We start from the raw sequence: 19,920 nt of genomic DNA on the forward strand, positions 1-19,920 counted from the left end.
TTTAATTGAACCTTAATTGAAGTAAGCAGATTTTTACTTCAATTAAGGTTCAATTAAATAATTGAGAGCTCGGTTGGAACAAAAACCAGCATGGTATGGGGTCCTCCAGGACCAGGGTTGGGAACCACTGCTCTAAGGGGACAAGTGGACCCAAACCATGCCAGGAAAATGCCCCCCACAGCATAACAGAGCCTCCAGACCCCCTCACTGTAGGGGTCAAGCAGTCAGGCCTGTACCGTTCTCTTGGTGTCCCACACATGCATTCGCCCCTTGTCCAGAACACTAGCCAGTTGAGCAGTCGTTGTGACTGAAGCTCCTGCCATTCGTGCCCCAATAATGACCCCTCTTTCAAAGTCACTTAGATGGTTTCCACTTGCCATCTTGATCCAAAATTCAGGTCAGCTGGGCCTGCTCAGCATTTGTATACATGCCACAGAGCATGATAGGTTGTTAATTGCTTAATTGTATCATGCATTACACCTGTTTGGAGGCATCTGCATTCGTTATGTTCCTCCACTCATTGATTCAGGCTTCTCCTTTAATTTGTCACCCACCTGTGTGTGTATGTGTGGGTTAGCATTAGCATTTGCGTGTGTTAGCATTTCCATTTGCGTGTGTTAGCATTTGCTTAGAGATCATGTGACAATGCTTTGTTAAAAGTAACTATGTAATTTGTACTTTTTAATTTAGCTACTTTTTACTTTTACTTGAGTAGTTTTTTAAACCAGTACTTTTACTTGTACTTGAGTAAAATTTCATCAAAGTAACAGTACTTCTACTTGAGTAGGATTTTTCCTCTGGTTGCTACAACGTTGTGACAACGTTTGAAATGTTACTTGACTCAAATAAACATTGTGGCAACGTTGCTACAACCACACTTAATAACGTTGTAGAAATGTTTTGTATCAACTTAATCATAACGTTGTGGTAAGCTTTTGGTATGGTTGTGAAAACCGCTACGTTGTGACAATGTTGTGACAACGTTAGTTATATTACTTAAAATAACATATAAATAAAAGTTGTGGCAAATTCATTATTTTATTAAATGTATATGTGATTTATATATTCATTATTTTAAATTATTGTTATTATTTATGTATTCATTTTAACGCCATAAATCTACTGAACACAAAAATATGTGCCCCAGTTATAGAATTATGTGACTGTACAATCTGACATACAATGACTCTTGATAAGAAATGGTTTCCAAATAACTTATTCTGAATGTGTATTTTTTAAACTTATTGAACATAGTGCAAACATTTGATTAAATAATCTATAATAAAAGTATAGAATATCAGGAAACTGACATGACTGTATCCGTGCCACCATTATACACTCACCTAAAGGATTATTAGGAACACCTGTTCAATTTCTCATTAATGCAATTATCTAACCAACCAATCACATGGCAGTTGCTTCAATGCATTTAGGGGTGTGGTCCTGGTCAAGACAATCTCCTGAACTCCAAACTGAATGTCTGAATGGGAAAGAAAGGTGATTTAAGCAATTTTGAGCGTGGCATGGTTGTTGGTGCCAGACGGGCCGGTCTGAGTATTTCACAATCTGCTCAGTTACTGGGATTTTCACGCACAACCATTTCTAGGGTTTACAAAGAATGGTGTGAAAAGGGAAAAACATCCAGTATGCGGCAGTCCTGTGGGCGAAAATGCCTTGTTGATGCTAGAGGTCAGAGGAGAATGGGCCGACTGATTCAAGCTGATAGAAGAACAACTTTGACTGAAATAACCACTTGTTACAACCGAGGTATGCAGCAAAGCATTTGTGAAGTCACAACACGTACAACCTTGAGGCGGATGGGCTACAACAGCAGAAGACCCCACCGGGTACCACTCATCTCCACTACAAATAGGAAAAAGAGGCTACAATTTGCACAAGCTCACCAAAATTGGACAGTTGAAGACTGGAAAAATGTTGCCTGGTCTGATGAGTCTCGATTTCTGTTGAGACATTCAGATGGTAGAGTCAGAATTTGGCGTAAACAGAATGAGAACATGAATCCATCATGCCTTGTTACCACTGTGCAGGCTGCTGGTGGTGGTGTAATGGTGTGGGGGATGTTTTCTTGGCACACTTTAGGCCCCTTAGTGCCAATTGGGCATCGTTTAAATGCCACGGCCTACCTGAGCATTGTTTCTGACCATGTCCATCCCTTTATTACCACCATGTACCCATCCTCTGATGGCTACTTCCAGCAGGATAATGCACCATGTCACAAAGGTCGATCATTTCAAATTGGTTTCTTGAACATGGCAATGAGTTCACTGTACTAAACTGGCCCCCACAGTCACCAGATCTCAACCCAATAGAGCATCTTTGGGATGTGGTGGAACGGGAGCTTCGTGCCCTGGATGTGCATCCCACAAATCTCCATCAACTGCAAGATGCTATCCTATCAATATGGGCCAACATTTCTAAAGAATGCTTTCAGCACCTTGTTGAATCAATGCCACGTAGAATTAAGGCAGTTCTGAAGGCGAAAGGGGGTCAAACACAGTATTAGTATGGTGTTCCTAATAATCCTGAATCAAACTCATAAACGAATTAATAGGTTAATTCACTATTTATAAAATAATACGTCTGCGACGTTAGGTCATCACTCTGTTCCAGTTCAGACATCGATTGAAATTCCGATTCCTTCTGGCTCAAATACACTATGATTTATTTCAATATTTAATTATTGTGAACCCCTTTGATGGAAACTAATTAGAAAAGAGAAACTTGAACAGTTTTCCAGTTCGCCGAGTTAAAACAACCGGTCTCCTGCAACAGGAATTACTTTCTCCGAGCCTGTATGCCAATTCTTGATGGTTACCCTCATTTACTAGTCGATAGAATATTTTCTGTCTTTCCGTTTATTTTATCCCAAGCGCATTATTATTATTATTATTATTATTATTATTATTATTATTGGGTCTTACCTTTTGAGAAAATAGGTCTCAGCTGTTTATTGGTGTAAACTGTTTGTGTAAAACCCAAAGACTTCGTGGAGCTGTCGTATCGGACGTCCGTTTGCTGGAAGTTCAGCATGAGCTGTGCTGTACAAGATTCCAGGAACTCTAACGTCATAATGTTTTGGAACTTTCAACGCGAGGTCCCTTATGGCAATTAAGCATTTTGATTATCTGATTCTAAATGACGCACGAATACAATGCATCAATAATAATAATAATAATAATAATAATAATAATAATATTAACATAACTATTTATATAGTACCCTTCATACAAAAAGTTCATTCAAAACAGGATAAAACGGACAAAGAGTACATAAAACATAATACAAATTAAATTTAAATTACAACCATCAAGTGTCTGACAATTAATGGTGTCCCCAGAAAGCGTTATCTTTCCAGTTCATTCTAAATGGCTTCTAACTAGCATTTAACATGATTGCAGTGCTCACCAATTGTATTATACATATACCTTTAAGTTATTGAGAATAGTGTGGTTGGTTTGTTCACATTTTTCATTATATCTTTAAGTACTTTTATAAACACTCTTGTGTTGCTTTCAGTGTGTAGAGAACACTGTGGCACCATTGGAAAGGGCACTATATCAACTTAAGATTGATTGATAGTTTTTGATGCTGGAGATCATTTCTAACTATATATAACTTACACAAAGTCCTAAAACAACTTCTACACCTGAATTGAAAGTTGTCCACATTAATCTAATAAAATAAAAATATATTGCTAAATATTGGCTCTGAACTATGTAAGGCAGTTTTTTTGTTAAGTTTTGTTTTTATGGCAAAATTCATATATGTACCATTGTATCCAATACTATACCAGGACTTGGTCCACTTGCCAGTCACTATATTAACAGACCTTTGGAAGGGTGATGCCTGAAAATGTATTTCCATAAAGGTGTTTTACCGAACACTTCCATAAGACTCAAAGCTCACAACCCTTAGATGTGCTAATTATAAAATGAGTTGATATATACTCTTTAAAAAAAATAGTTTTTACAACTTTATATAACATTAGTTTATGTAAACTGGAAATATTCCTTATGTATCCGAGCTTCCAGATGGAGATGAGCTCAACATGCACTGAAGATGGCACCCCATAGTTTAGAGCAGTGATTCCCAAACCAGTCCTGGAGGACCCCGTCCTGCTTGTTTTTGTTCCAAACAAGCTCTTAATGAGATAATTAATGCATATATTGCATTGTTAGTTAAATTAAGGATTTAATTAAGCAATTAAGAGCTCGGTTGGAACAAAATCCAGCAGGATGGGGGTAATCCAGGACCTTTTTGGGAATCCCTGGTTTAGAGCGATCTGTGTTTCAGAAATTAAACCTTTATAAAATGATTATTGGATTATTGTATTTTCTTAAAGGAGTTAAAATGATGCTGAGCAGGCCAAAGAACAGCCTGCTTGAATTTGCAATCATTGATCAGCCCTTTGGGAGGAATTGTTTATAGCTTTCCTGATTTTATGGACATTTCCTAACCTAATGCAATACTGTTCTCCTCATGAAAATACTTGATTTACATATTTGGAATAGTACCTGTTGGGTGAAGTCTCCACAGTTTGACCTGTTTAACTCTGTCTCTACAGATACCTCCTGTCCCCAGTGGAGGAGGAGAAAAGAGAGGCCAACAGCGGACCAGCAAGCCCCCAAGCCCAGGGGGCCAAGCCTGCTGGTGGTCGAAAGGGCTGAGAATCGGGTCAGATCTCCATGCCTCAGTTTAAGGAGAAGCTGACTGGCTTCTTTTCGCCCCTCAAGCAGAAGCAGACCCCCTCCACAGAAGAGAAGAGCCCAACCAAAGGGGAGCCCTGGGAGGCAGGCTGCGTGCTGCAGGACAAAGACAACGTCTCTGAGTGCTGCAGCCAGGCCTTTGCCGCCACCTGTCAGCTACTGCTGGAGTGCACCACCTTCCCAGTCTACCTGTCAGAGGATGAGACTGAAGCTCTCTACACTACCGTCTTCCAGGAATTCGGTGAGACACTCTGGTATCCTGTGTATGTTCTCAGAATAGCGGCCTATCCTTATATCCTGTCGGTTTGAAATCAGAATGTGTATTTGACTGGTTTTAACACCACCTTGGTCAGACTGTTGGAGGTGAGATGAATGCGCCATTCTCCTGTCATGCAATCTGCTAAGTTTCATACTTCGAGCCCACAGGACATCCACAATATAATGTTCTCAATATTTGGTTTCTTCTGTAACCTCAGACAACTGCTTGTAAAACCCGTCATTGAAAGAACAAGCAGAATAGCACTGATGGAAGATTAACTGAAAATATAAGTTGGAGTCTTTTTCATAGTAATTAATGTAACTGATAATAATAACAATGTTTTCATGCCAGGTTCGGTACTGGTGAATTTCTATATCACTTATTCACTATATAGATCATATTCTGACAAGTCTTTAAATAATGTTCCACGGTTGTATCCAGTTTTTCCCAATCCAAAACGTAGAGACCTACTACACGTATGCATATGTTTTGTAGACTACAAGCTAGATAAAAGCTTTGGCCAACAGAAAAATCCAATTCAGATTCATTAGTGTCAAAGTTACCTTAAATACAGAATGTCATGTATAGCATTCTGGTGAGAAAGGTAACGTGTGTGTCTATGTTGTTGGCAGGCAATGGGGAGGGCAGCTTGCCCCTCTGGCTCAAGTCGCTGATGACACTGTGCTGCTTTGTGAAGGACTGCCATGTACAGAATGTGGCCATCTCCACTCTGCTGGAGCTGGTCAACCACTCCCAGTCACTGGCCCTGGTCATCGAGGACAAGAACCGGCGCTACAAGATCTCCGACAACAACCCCTTCTGTGACCGTCTGCAGATGGTCACTGTGCCACCCATCAACCCTGGGGTCCTCCGAATCATTGCAGAGAAAACCGACTTCTATCTAACTGTTTTGTGAGACAATATTGCCTCAGACGTATGGATTAATTCATGCATGTCTTTATATTTTATACTCGGTATTTGTAAATTAAGGATATTTGTTAGACTATATATAGGCTGTTGTCCCTTCCAAATCTGCTTTTCAGATGTGGTCACACAAACATGGGGATATGTTTCTGATATTTGATCATGTAGTTTAGTCACAGACTAAAGGCATTTTTAGTTAATGTCAGAATATACCAATACAGTTACAGCGAACAAGTTTAAACTGAGTGGTATATGAATGTTTTACTTTGTCAGAAGGAAGGAGCAGAAGTAATTTGGTAGTACTTTGGTGGAAGAATTTTGATCAGTCTGAAGCTGTGGTTTCCAACACTGGTCCTGGAGAGCTCCAGTCCAGTTCATTTTTAAGTGTAACCCCAAAATCTCAAATTTCTAACGACTGGAGATGCACGTTAGTTGAATTAGGCAGCTCTCCGGTTCAATGGACACTGGAACTTTCTAGCTGAAGAGGCATTTGGATATTTGGTTGTAAATTATTACTTTACTGATGTGAATTAGGCTATAACTTTCTAAAGGGATTAGGGCTCTCTCATCGGCTCTAAAGCAAGATTCGCACGGATCTTCAAAGCAAACATTTTACTGATGGTTAAATAGACATTTGTAACCTTTCTAAAATTGTCATAATCTTGATTTTAGGGATTGTAGCTACCAGCTAAAGACTGCCACAAAGATGCTACAGTATTGGTCTCGCTCTCCTTTCCTCCAGAGGAAGCCAGCTGTCCTACAAATATATGACCATAGAGAATAATTTCCTTTAAAACAAATATGTTAGGCCACAGTTGGCCTAATAATGTGATTACATATTAATAAAATGGGCTGTTTTATAACTTGTAATGTTTTATGTATATCTTAATACATTATTAACTAAGTGTATATGTTTAAGTAGTATTAGTATTATTGCTTGGTTGATTCAGTTGCGAAATGCACTGTTATGTTTATGTGTAAACTACATTGGAAATTAGTTTTGTGACTTATGGTAATTTTTTTGGTGTGTAGCCTATTTTAAAATGTTGGCGCTTCAAGTGTTAATCCAATCCCTGAACAATTTTAGAGGTCTGATTACGGTTCTAAATGAAAAAACAACAACAACAACAAAAACACTAATAACTAAATGTATGCTGGCCAAAAAGTAGATTGCTGTTGGGAGCTGCATGTTAGGTCTTAAGAGCCACAGGTTGCTGACCCCTGCTCTAAAGCAATTCAAGGCATGGAATAGGGAATAATTTATTCTTTTGTCACTGGTAGTTTCAAACTACATTGAGAGAAAGTATATCAGACTAAAGACTTAGATTTGTTTATTATTTGAAAACCTCATTCCCTTCCCTTCCTTTCTTGCTCTCCCTAGCGTGTAGCCCAGGTACTGTGGAATCAGCTGAACATGAGGAACTGGGAGCATCACATCACTAGTGTGGAGCTCTTCTATAAACTGCACTGCCTGGCTCCTTCCGCCAGCATCTGTGAGGACATTATCTGTCTGGCTCTGTTGCACAGGGACAAGGTAAAGTGTTCCTCTGCCCCCTGCTTCTGATGTGACCGCTAGACATTGAGGTTTTACAACATCTTATGATACAAACAGGTTATTTTGCCCCCTTGGCAATGACACTGTTTGTATTGAAATACTCTATTCGTGTTTGAGATTTGCTTTATGTGGCTTTAGAGTCTGTTTTTGCAATTGTCTGCTGGCATTGGGTTAAGCTGTTAAAATACAATTACTTGTACCAAATCAACATTTAGTTTATTGTTGAGAGACACTTTCTACTCCTTATAAATACAAATGTCACTGTGTACAGGTTTCGACTTTATTTATGGCAAGGTTGACGTTTTGATTTGGTGCAGGCCTAATTTACTCCTGTGACTTAGCTTTTGGACTAGCTATTGGACTCGGCATGGATGGTCTATTGTCTTCCAGTTCGGTGAACTTGTCTAACCGCCCTCATAAGTCTAAGTGTCTAATATGAACACCAGCTGTGGAGTGCATGTTACATAGGTGGGGGCTTCCCCTGAAATCACATGTCAAAGCTGTCGTTCCTCCACAGGGAAGCAGACTGGAAGCCTTCTTTAGATTCTCGGTACTGTGGCACCTGACTAGGGAAATTCAGAGCAGTAGGACCATGCTGCTAAACCGGTCCTTTGACATGTACAGTGAGGGGTGCCAAGATGGCGGTCAAGACCCAATTCATTGTCCCATTGGGGACATATTGCAATTTCTACAGGAGCTGTTGGACCAGGGCAAGTCCCCATCCACGATCAAAGTATATCTGGCGGCCATCTCCGCATGTCATGTCCGGGTTGATGGTGAGCCCCCTGGGACTCATTTCTTGGCTGTGCAGTTTCTAAAGGGAGCTCGATGGCTGCGTCCTCCTCACACCCCTTCACTGCCCACATGGCATCCTGATGTAGTGCCGTACGCACTTTCCCAAGCCCCATTTGAGCCACTGAACTCAGCTGAGCTGAAGCTAATTTTTTTGCTGGCAATCACCTCTGCAAAATGCGTGAGCCTGAACACCTGGTGGCCCACTCAACTTGAGGCGTTGCCACATCATGTTCCCTTTTTCAAGCCGCCCCCCCTTGACTGGAAGGCCCCCTATGCCTTCCAGTCGAGCACCCAAGCGAGCTGCTCCTGGATTTACTGACAGCCCTGTCGATGTGTTCCCAGGATCTGTCATGCGGCCTACAGGCTTGTTCCATTATGAGGCCACCCTGTATATAGTTCATTATGCATTGTGTTGTGGTGGTGCATGCGTCTGGCCTGTACCACGTTCTATATATATATAAAATGTGTTAAGCAGTAGGACTGTGGCTCCGTCTGACCTGTGCAGCATGTAGCTCACTGCCGCTGTTCCCAGCTGATGGCACTCAAGTTTCGATGCCTCGCTGTGTATATAGTTCCTTAGTCAGCTGATCTGTGGCCCGCTCTGGTTATGTGCGCCATGGAGCAAGGGGACCGCTGCTGTTGTCCTCCAGCGGAGGGTGCTTGAGTTTCTACAGTGCCCCGCTGTGTACATAGTTCATTTATTCACACAGTAAGAGCTGTAGTTGCCCTGTGCTAGCTGCCCTATTCGGCAGGTGTCAACTGCCCCTGTGTTCCACATATGGTGCATGAGCCGGCTCCTGCGCCCCGTGATATAAATAGTCAAGTTGGCGTGGCCTTGCTTCTAGCTATGTTAGTGGAGCAAGCGGCCACCGCTCTGATGTCCCACGTGTGGCTGATACATGAGCAGGCTCCTGCACCCCGTGGTGTATATAGTTTGTTGTATGAAATCTAATTGTCAGCACAATAGAGCGTTTCCTATTCAGTTGAGTTGGATACTCCTGTGCTGTGCGCTGACAGCATGAAGCTCTTGCTGTCGCGCGGTATGTACATATTGTATATTTTTGTTCAGTTCAGTTACTCTATTGACTAGCCAGTTATGTATTCTGTTGTTTTTTCATTGGGTCTGTGGCCCCGCTCCTATTAGATCAGGGGTCCACTGCCATGATAATGCGCAGAGGCCGCACAAGTTGCTTGATTGCCCGCGCCAGATGTTGTGCTGTACTATTAGAGCAGCCGGCCTTCCTATTGTGAGTGGAGTTGACTTCTGTAGCCCCGCCTTGTGTATGCTGATTCTAGACAGTTCCTGGTAAGTGCATGACTATGGTCCTTGCTCCTGGGCGGCTCAGGTGCGGCCCTATGGGGCCCCTGAGGTTACTGCCTGGAGTTGTGTTGCCGAAGCCCGTAGCGGTCACCTCGGGGCAGGCTCCCTTATCAGCTCACTGCCTCCTCCCTGTTTTGTTATACAGTAACCCCTCCCCCTTGGGCAGTGCTTCTGACTTGAAATATAATGATAGGTTGGATATGCAACCACGGTTATCCGAAAAAGGAAGCACTGCCCAAGGGTTGCAAGGTTGCGTGGGAGTCCTGGCTCCTGGCAAAAGAGGACGAACCTGTGTTGACATCACGTTTTATGGAACAAGATGTGGGAAGGGAGTGCTTCCTTTTTCAGAAAACCGGGGTTGCATACACAGCCTATTGTTTTCCCTCCCTGTAAATCTTATGCTTTAGAAGGGCCCACAAGTTCTCAATTGGGTTTACATCAGGTAAGCAAGGGGGCCAGGTCATTATTCAGTCATTTTCTAAGCCTTTTCTAGCTAGCCAAGCAGTGGAATACTTGGACACATGCAATGGAGCATTGTCCTGCATAAATATCATGGTCCTCTTGAATGCTACCGACTTCTTTTTGTACTAGTGTCTTCCAGAAACTGGCAGTAGTTTTGGGAGTTGATTTTCAGCCCATCTGCAACCTGAAAAGGTCCAACTAGCTCATCTTTAATGATAGCAGCCCACACCATTACCCCACCCCAACCTTGCTGGCGTCTGATTCGAACTGGTGCCCTGTGTCCATTACTGATTCAGCACGGGCCCACTAATCTCGTCTATCAAGAGTCACTCTGATCTCATCTGTCCATAAAACCTTTGAAAAATCAGTCTTAAGGGATTTCTTGGCCCATTATTGACACTTCAGCATATGTTTTTATTTTTTCAGTGGGGGGTGTGTTTCTGCCTTCCTGACCTTGAGCACTTGACACCAACGGCTGATTCCAGGAAGGTTGCAGCTCTGAAAAATGGTTTCGCTGGAGTCTAAAGGGTTCCTGGAGGCTTCATGTTTATTCTTTCCAAGTCTTTTGCAGTTAATTTGTGCCTTTTCTTCTTAACACGTTTTTTGCGACCCAGCTGACTATTTCTTACAATGCATTTGATTGTGCGGTGATCACGCCTCAATAGTTTGGACATTTTTGGAGTTTTGCATCTTTCTGATCCTTCTTTACATTTTTTTTCAGCATCAGATAGATCCTTTTTTCTGCCCATTTTACCTGTGGTGTGTGGAAGAAGCTCAGTCTTCAATCAGGTTGGAACGTTCGTTGCAATGCCTTTATTACGGCAGGTCTGGAATAAATTAATAATGAAAGGAGAGGAGTCAAACTACCTTCTGGCTTGGCTGTTGACTTGACCTTATCTTTCTTAAGTACACATGAAGTTAAACATTTGTGAGAGAAATTTCTAACTTTACTTCCACATGTGAAAAAGCTGCCTAATAATTATGCACATGAGGTATTTATCAATTTAAGCCCACCTTCTTTCATTAAGCAATTATATCACCTGAAAATGATTCTACACACTAATGATTTAGGTTGATATGGTTTGGAGTTAGAAAACTGTGCTTGGAAATAATAATCAGAATACCAACTTAGAACATAAGAACATAAGAACGTTTACAAACGAGAGGAGGCCATTCGACCCATCGTGCGCGTTTGGTGTGCATTAAGTGATCCAATGATCCTATCCAGTCTATTTTTAAATGTTCCCAAACTTTCAGCATCTATCACATTGCTGGGGAGTTTGTTCCAGATTGTGACTACTCTCTGTGTGAAGAAGTGTCTCCTGTTTTCTTTTTTGAATGCCTTGAAGCCCAATTTCCATTTGTGTCCCCAGGTGCGTGTGTCCCTGCTGATCTGGAAAGCTCCTCTGGTTTGATGAGGTCAATGCCCTTCATGATTTAGAAGACCTGGATCAAGTCCCCACATAATCTCCTCTGTTCCAGGGTGAAAAGGTTCAGTTCCCTCAGTCTCTCAGAGTAGGACATTCCCTTCAGACCTGGAATAAGTCTGGTTGCTCTCCTCTGACTTGCCTAATAATTATGCACACACTGTAGAGGCTACCGACAAGAGCTTTGAAAGAACCTGCATCTAACCAAGGAGGCAGGACTGGGGAATTTTTATCTGTGAGGGGACTAATACTATTGTGTTTTTTAATTTTAATCTAGGAGTATTATTGCTTTACCTGTACTGACTAAACTTGAAATATCTTATTACATTACTGAACATGTCTGTGCATCTACAAGGCACAGACACAACCCTTTAACCTTGGTGGGGATTTATCATTCTATATTTGAATGTGTTGGGTTTTTCTTATGTTAATTGTATATATTATTATATAAACCACTTGATAATATACAACAATAAGTGCAGGTTGTATGGGTTGTGATGTTATTAAATTCTCTTTACAATGGTGAAGGTCTGGATGTGTCTGGACCTTTTCTAACATTGTCTCCTTCTTGTTCATGGGGTGTTTTGCTTTCAGTGTTGCCTTCAGAAAGTGAAATGCATACTCAATTGGATTCAGGTCTGGTGATTGACTTGGCCATTGCAGAACATTCCACTTCTTCACCTTAAAAAAGTATTGGGTTGCTTTCACAGTATGCTTCAGGTCATTGTCTATGTGTACTGTGAGGCGCCGTCCAATGAGTTTTGAAGCATTTGGCTGAATCTGAGCAAATAATATAGCCCTAAACATTTCAGAATTCATCCTGCTGCTTTTGTCAGCAGTCACATCATCAATAAATACAAGGGAACCAGTTCCCCTGGCCACCATACATGCCCATGCCATTACACTACCTCACTACCTCCACCATGCTAAACAGATGAGGTGGTAGGCTTCAGATCATGAGCAAAAGCCCTTCCCTCCTCCATACTCTTCTCTTCCCATCATTCTTGGATCATCAATCCATAGGATGTTGTTCCAGAACTGTACAGGGTTCTTTAGATGTTTTTTTGGCTAACTCTAATCTGGTCTTCCTGTTTTTGGGGCTTACCAATGGTTTACATCTTGTGAGAAACCCTCTGTATTTACTCTGGTGAAGTCTTCTCTTGATTGTTGACTTTGACACAGATATGCATACCTCCTGGAGGGTGTTCTTGATCTGGCCAACTGTTGTAAAGGGTTTTTTCTTCACCAGGGAAATAATTCTTCTGTCATTCACCACAGTTGTTTTCCATGGTCTTCCGGGCCTTTTGGTGTTCCTGAGCTCACCAGTGCATTCTTTCTTTTTAAGAATGTACCAAATAGTTGATTTGGCCACACCAAATGTTTTTGCCATCTCTCCGATTGATTTGTTGCTGACAGTGTTTTGTACAGATACTTTTTCATTCTAGGATTCTTCTGTTGTATTACTTTTAGGGGAGCTGAGAGAAAATAGAAGGGGCAACTGACGGTGTTCTGTCAGACTGTTTGACTGCACCAGCTAGCTGAAGCCCCCTAAATAAGGTCTAGCGATGCCCCTGTTGGCAACCAAGTACACTTAAAGCACATGTTCATTGTTTCCTTTCAAATCCATTGTGGTGGTGTACAGAACCAAAATGATGACAAAATGTGTCCTATCCAAATATTTATGGACCTAACTGTGTATATATACACTCACCTAAAGGATTATTAGGAACACCATACTAATACTGTGTTTGACCCCCTTTCGCCTTCAGAACTGCCTTAATTCTACGTGGCATTGATTCAACAAGGTGCTGAAAGCATTCTTTAGAAATGTTGGCCCATATTGATAGGATAGCATCTTGCAGTTGATGGAGATTTGTGGGATGCACATCCAGGGCACGAAGCTCCCGTTCCACCACATCCCAAAGATGCTCTATTGGGTTGAGATCTGGTGACTGTGGGGGCCAGTTTAGTACAGTGAACTCATTGTCATGTTCAAGAAACCAATTTGAAATGATCGACCTTTGTGACATGGTGCATTATCCTGCTGGAAGTAGCCATCAGAGGATGGGTACATGGTGGTCATAAAGGGATGGACATGGTCAGAAACAATGCTCAGGTAGGCCGTGGCATTTAAACGATGCCCAATTGGCACTAAGGGGCCTAAAGTGTGCCAAGAAAACATCCCCCACACCATTACACCACCACCAGCAGCCTGCACAGTGGTAACAAGGCATGATGGATTCATGTTCTCATTCTGTTTACGCCAAATTCTGACTCTACCATCTGAATGTCTCAACAGAAATCGAGACTCATCAGACCAGGCAACATTTTTCCAGTCTTCAACTGTCCAATTTTGGTGAGCTTGTGCAAATTGTAGCCTCTTTTTCCTATTTGTAGTGGAGATGAGTGGTACCCGGTGGGGTCTTCTGCTGTTGTAGCCCATCCGCCTCAAGGTTGTACGTGTTGTGGCTTCACAAATGCTTTGCTGCATACCTCGGTTGTAACAAGTGGTTATTTCAGTCAAAGTTGTTCTTCTATCAGCTTGAATCAGTCGGCCCATTCTCCTCTGACCTCTAGCATCAACAAGGCATTTTCGCCCACAGGACTGCCGCATACTGGATGTTTTTCCCTTTTCACACCATTCTTTGTAAACCCTAGAAATGGTTGTGCGTGAAAATCCCAGTAACTGAGCAGATTGTGAAATACTCAGACCGGCCCGTCTGGCACCAACAACCATGCCACGCTCAAAATTGCTTAAATCACCTTTCTTTCCCATTCAGACATTCAGTTTGGAGTTCAGGAGATTGTCTTGACCAGGACCACACCCCTAAATGCATTGAAGCAACTGCCATGTGATTGGTTGGTTAGATAATTGCATTAATGAGAAATTGAACAGGTGTTCCTAATAATCCTTTAGGTGAGTGTATATATATATATATATATATATATATATAATTACGTTACCTATTGTTTTCCAAGCTGATTTAGCCTTAATCTTAATCTCTCAGGAAACAAAATATGCAACACAATAAGCAGCACAACTTGCAATAAAAAAAACTAAATATCAAAACTACTTAAATATTTCTGTAAACTTAATTCTTAAGGAAGCAATTTACTGATGTTATTTTTAAAAACGTGTATTTTAACTTTAGATATTATATACCTATACATACAATAATGTTATCATGTATACAAATGTGAACAATTAATTTAAAGACCCTGTAATTTGAAGAATAAAAACGTGAACATTGTAATATAGACATGAGTGGCCTTTCTTCTGGAACTTTAATACTTCAGCAGCAGTATCATAAAAGTGTTAACAACCAATTATGTTTTTTCATAGTCTCTTAACTATGAAAAAACATAATTGCTTGTTAACACTTTTATGATACTGCTGCTGCATGAGATAATAAAAATATATTAATATAATAAATATTCATAATCATAAGAAAAGTACCTACAACAGTGCTCTATGCTGTAAACAAATTGGATGTGGATTTCAATAAGACCTCACATTTTACTAGGGCCTAATGATGTAGGTTATTACATGTTCTTATTACAAGAGCATAAGAAAAATCAGTGATATCCATATCCTAAATTCAAATATATAAATATAGGTAAATACATAAATAGATAAATGAATTGCGTAAATAAATTAATATATGTTGATTTATTTATGGATGTATTTTGTTTTACGTTTATTTATTAATGTATTATTTAATTGTGGCACAAATAATCCTCCATACGCTCTTGTTCCCTGAACCCGAGGCCAGCGATCTCCCGGAGCGGAGGCCAGAGGGCGGACTCAAGAGTGAAGCATGCGCAGTTTGAATTGGAGCAGTAGGGCACTGTTTTGCTTTTCTGTCTACTCCCCCATGCTTTGGATAAAATGGCTGCGCAAACAGAGAAGGGTATCCCATTGAGTTCGGTAAGGAGACCAAACATTCATAATAATATTAATAATAACAACAGAAACAACGCGTAACGATGACAAGGATATTCTCTTGTTGTGTATTTTTTTTCGAATACATTATTTTGTCGGCGACATCCTTCCCTTACTTGAACAAAAGCACAGCGACGGATAACTCGTTTTCGCCTTTTACTACATTAAAACAATTGTTTTGCTCTTCGTAGTAGCTCCAGCACATCTAAATTAAAACAAACACGACGACGAACGTCTAGATAAACACAAACATGCGGTAGATGGGAATTTACACCTCCACCTGTGTGCATTGTCAATTTTGGGTAGATTACGGCTGTACTTTCCTACACAATTTGATCAGCAGCAGTAGTCACACGGCACGGAGATATTGGCACCACTGAAAAAATATTTTAACTGCAGCCGACATTATAGGGGATGTATCCGTGTGCAGAGGGGGGGGGGGTACACCAGGGAGCACTATATTACAGTGTAAACATGTCTGGACAAGTCGTGTCCACCTCGGACAAATTGGACGTTTTCGCTCGGTACTGTATCGCCCGGGAGTCGAGCTGGAAGACACTGCCTGGCATGGATTGTGGTTGTGTAGCGCAGACTTCCGCAGTTCTGAGCTGATCTGCGCTGCTCCACCAATGGGAACAGTGGAATTCTGCAGATCTGTGCAGAACTGCGGAAATATCCGGTTGTCGAAACGCATCATTTAGTGATTAACCTTATGTAATAAACATAAGCGTTTTCGCGTTAATAATACAGCGATGTTCTCAAACAAAATGCACAGACGAGGGCATTTGACCCATCGAGCTCATTTGAGTGCGTATTGCACCGTGTTTTGAATAATTTGAGATGTGTATAGTCTGGTGACTGCAGATTGGATCAGTGCAATACTTTCAAGCAAGTGTACCGATTCATAGTGTGTAAATCTATGTATATACGATTTTCTTTTACCAATTAAGTTATATGGTTAACGTGTGAAACCCTGTATGACTCGCATATATGCACATACACTTCATTCTGTGGGTAAAAATGAAGGGAACCGTGTTTCGTTCTGTGTTTTCCCTGCCTACGGTGTTACTTGAACTGGATTTTGGTTTGAAATAAAAAGTTCCATTTTTGAATATCGCCATCTGTTACATAGTAGGGATTTCAGTCAAGATTAGAAGGGTGTGGGAATGATTTCGCCTAAGTTTCACTTTCCTTTCACTGAAAGCGTATATCGTTATGGGTTACTCGTATATATTTTATGGTTATACTTTTGACTGCACCGCTAGTAGTTTCAGTGCGGTAATAAGTATGAATACACTATATATATATATATATATATGCTATAATAAGCTTTCATATTTTAGCCATGTGGGATGCTGATATAACATATAAGGTATTTCAATGATTGCATACAAGTCTCATTCTGCTAAAGACCAACTATGAATACTGAGTGCACCTGAAGAAAATCTTGATCAGTGGTTGCAACTGATAGAAAATAAATGCAGCCTACTATTTAATTCATGTGAGGATGGAGCTTTAAATGTACAGCGGCAGAAACACAAGAATAACAGAATGTGCCAGATAAAGAAAGCAAGTTGACAGAGACATCAGACAAGATTTCTGTTCGGATTTGAACAATAAACTGGTTAGTGGTAAGAATGTCTGACACAGTTGTCGTTTAAATTAGACACGCCTTTATTTGAAAGTCTCATTCTATTATTTATTTAGCTAGTAAATATTTCTAATCTGAGTACACTCTGCTTATCAGATATGTCCTTTCACAGTCTGTTGAACGCTGATTGAGCCTAGAGAAACTAACCAAGTTAAGTCAGAGGTATAGAAATGACAATTGCATGCCAATGTCGCATGCTGACAGGATGCACACAGCTAACTCTTTGTATCATCCTTCCGATTAACCATATATCACGATTTACAGTAATAATATTAAACATACACCGCAAGTGTTTGATGTACAGCGATGCTCCTCGACTTGATTCGCGCAATTCACACCACCCAATAGTTATCTATATAGGTTCTGCAGCCGCCTTCATGGATTTGGAGAACAATTACCATATACATACAGACTATATTTATGTAATTGATATGCACAATTCACTTTGTTTTGCAGCTTTGCACAAGAAAGGTGTGCTAAAATGGAGACGATATTTTTCAAGTTTATCAAATCATGATTAATGTAAAATTATTTTTAAGAAAAGGAGACTCTGTATTTGATCCTAAATAAAATTAATACAGATCAGATGTATTAAGAGACAATTTACGCTTATTTTATCCTATGCTTTATATACTTATTTTTTGGCTTTAATTCAACCTTTGTTTCCTCTCTCCCCCACACACAACCTCATCTCGCTCTCTCCACACATCTCAATTTCTGTTGCGCTCTCTTTTATTTTATTTTAAGTAATTTAATAATTGAGACCACTTCAACTGGCAATTGTTTATAGTTTGCTTTCCTGATTGCTTGGAAGTAAACAGATACTTTTTTACACCATTAGTGTGACTAATATGATTAAACAAATGTATATATTTCAAAATGTTTGCTTTTACAGTATTGTTTTTATATTGGTAATTGTTTGTACCTGAGGTTAACTATTACTAGGTAACTAGTAATGGGTTGGTTAGAACATACAATTAGGTCCATAAATATTTGGACAATGACACAATTGTTATCATTTTGGCTCTGTACACCACCACAATTGATTCCCTTACGGAAATGTAATATATGCAGAATATATTTTTCAAAATGTTATTGGAAAAAACTATATATTTTAATATAGCCGTTTCAATACACTGTCATATATTCCTTGAAAATATACTACAATATATTGTATCATACTGCAATATATTTTAAAATATATAAATTATTGCTGTGTTTGTATATTAATATATATATTTTACAAAACATATCAAATTAAAATTAGCTTTATTGGCGTGACCAGAGTCCTCTACAATACAACAGAGTATGTACAATACAACAGAGTAATACAATAACATGAAAATATAAACAGAGATGTGAAAATACAAACATGGAATTAAGCAAGAAAATACATAAGAAATACATTATCAAAAAATCAAAATATAGTTTAATATATATTACAATATATTGTCTTTTCTGGAAAATATATTACAGTATCTTATATTATACTTTAAAATATGTAAATTGCAGTTTTTGTATATTGTGAAATACATTAAGATATTTTTAAAACATAGAAATGTGAATTATGGCCACTTTTATATACTGAAATACATAATACTTTATACATTTTTTCAAAACTTCTAAATATATTGTTAACATACTTTTAAATATAAAACATATACCTTGATTGTCCTCTTAACCACTTCAACTCCAGATGAAAATGAAAACCCTTCCCAGGTACCAGATTTTGAAAATAATGATAATGATAACACCTGATATTGCTTTAAAAATGTAAATATATGATGGATAAAAAAAAAGCAAAATGTATTTCATTAACCCTTTACGCTCCCGTGTTCAAGAGAGAAAAACACTTTTTTTGTTTAGAACATATAAAACAATGCAAATGCGATATACATAACTTTTTAGTTTACAATAGTATACTTTATAATTACGTTTTTTGTAATAATAAAAACAATACACTAAAATGCAAATAAACAAAACACAAATAATATGAAATTAATGCAATGAAAATGCACTGAAACGCTATAATAATAATAAACAATGAACAGTAACTATCAACTAAAACTCAGTCACAATCAAAACCTGTGCCATCACTGGCTTGTTCTGTGCCATGTATTGAAATGTTCAATACAATACACTGCGCTACAGGGCGCCGCATTGTGATGGATCTGGCTGCCGCAAACGCTGCTTCACTGCCTTGTATTCAGCACTGTTTTCTGAATGTATCTTGTCACAGCACTGTATAGCTTTTGTAAAAACGACATAAACTACAACTTAACAAGTACAACTAACAATAAAACGAGCATTAATATAAAACTATTTATATACTTGTAGAAGGTGAATGGTTGCCGCAATAGACAGAGACTTCTAGACGCGCACAGTGAAGTGGAAACTGTAAACGCATGCGATTGTATAAAAACGACACATCGCCTCCGCCTGGGGCCATTAACACTGAAATACACAGTGTCCAGATGAAGGGCTGTGTCCTCCTCTCCATCAACGGGGGACGAAGCTCGTTGAGTCTTCCTGATGTCCCCTTGTTTAGTGCCCGGACGTCTTTGGTTGCATCTGTGAAAATAAATAAATTAGTAAGGAGAGAATTAAATTATTAACATTATTATTATCAATGGCGGGGTGAATACAAAGTATGTATGTGATGTTTACACAAATCAAGTATTGACACGACAAGTCAAAACTATGCTTTTTACCTGGATTTGATTCACAGAAAAATCACTAGGGATGAAAACAAAGAGTAAATAATAATAATAATTGACACGCCGTTTTCATCAGAATATAACTGTTTTTGAACGATTGATCACCTGTACAACTTCCATATCATTAGAATAACAAAAC

The 19,920-nt window shown here is 39.6% G+C and overlaps 2 protein-coding genes across 2 annotated transcripts in view; both read left to right on the forward strand.

The window, feature by feature from the left end:
• Positions 1-3,190: 3,190 nt before the first annotated feature.
• On the forward strand, positions 3,191-13,773 carry LOC136751411 (protein dopey-2-like). The gene is made up of 3 exons (XM_066707018.1): positions 3,191-4,968; positions 5,619-7,444; positions 11,417-13,773. Exons 1-2 carry the CDS (start codon positions 4,707-4,709, stop codon positions 5,900-5,902), a joined length of 546 nt encoding a protein of 181 aa, XP_066563115.1. The 5' UTR covers positions 3,191-4,706; the 3' UTR covers positions 5,903-7,444; positions 11,417-13,773.
• A 1,522-nt stretch (positions 13,774-15,295) lies between these two features.
• LOC136751412 (MORC family CW-type zinc finger protein 3) overlaps positions 15,296-19,920 on the forward strand; it is a 54,651-nt gene continuing 50,026 nt past the window's right edge. The window contains exon 1 of the mRNA XM_066707019.1: positions 15,296-15,398. Coding sequence (XP_066563116.1) covers positions 15,360-15,398 — 39 coding nt within the window. The 5' untranslated portion in view covers positions 15,296-15,359. The remainder of the gene's footprint in view (positions 15,399-19,920) is intronic.

Source organism: Amia ocellicauda, chromosome 6, assembly GCF_036373705.1.
Source record: "Amia ocellicauda isolate fAmiCal2 chromosome 6, fAmiCal2.hap1, whole genome shotgun sequence".
Classification (NCBI taxonomy): domain Eukaryota; kingdom Metazoa; phylum Chordata; class Actinopteri; order Amiiformes; family Amiidae; genus Amia; species Amia ocellicauda.

Excerpts from the sequence above, each read along its gene's own strand:
- LOC136751411 (XM_066707018.1), top strand. The coding sequence starts at position 4,707 with ATGCCTCAGTTTAAGGAGAAGCTGACTGGCTTCTTTTCGCCCCTCAAG. Across the intron at positions 4,969-5,618 it reads TACCGTCTTCCAGGAATTCG|GCAATGGGGAGGGCAGCTTG; the intron begins GTGAGACACTCT and ends TGTTGTTGGCAG.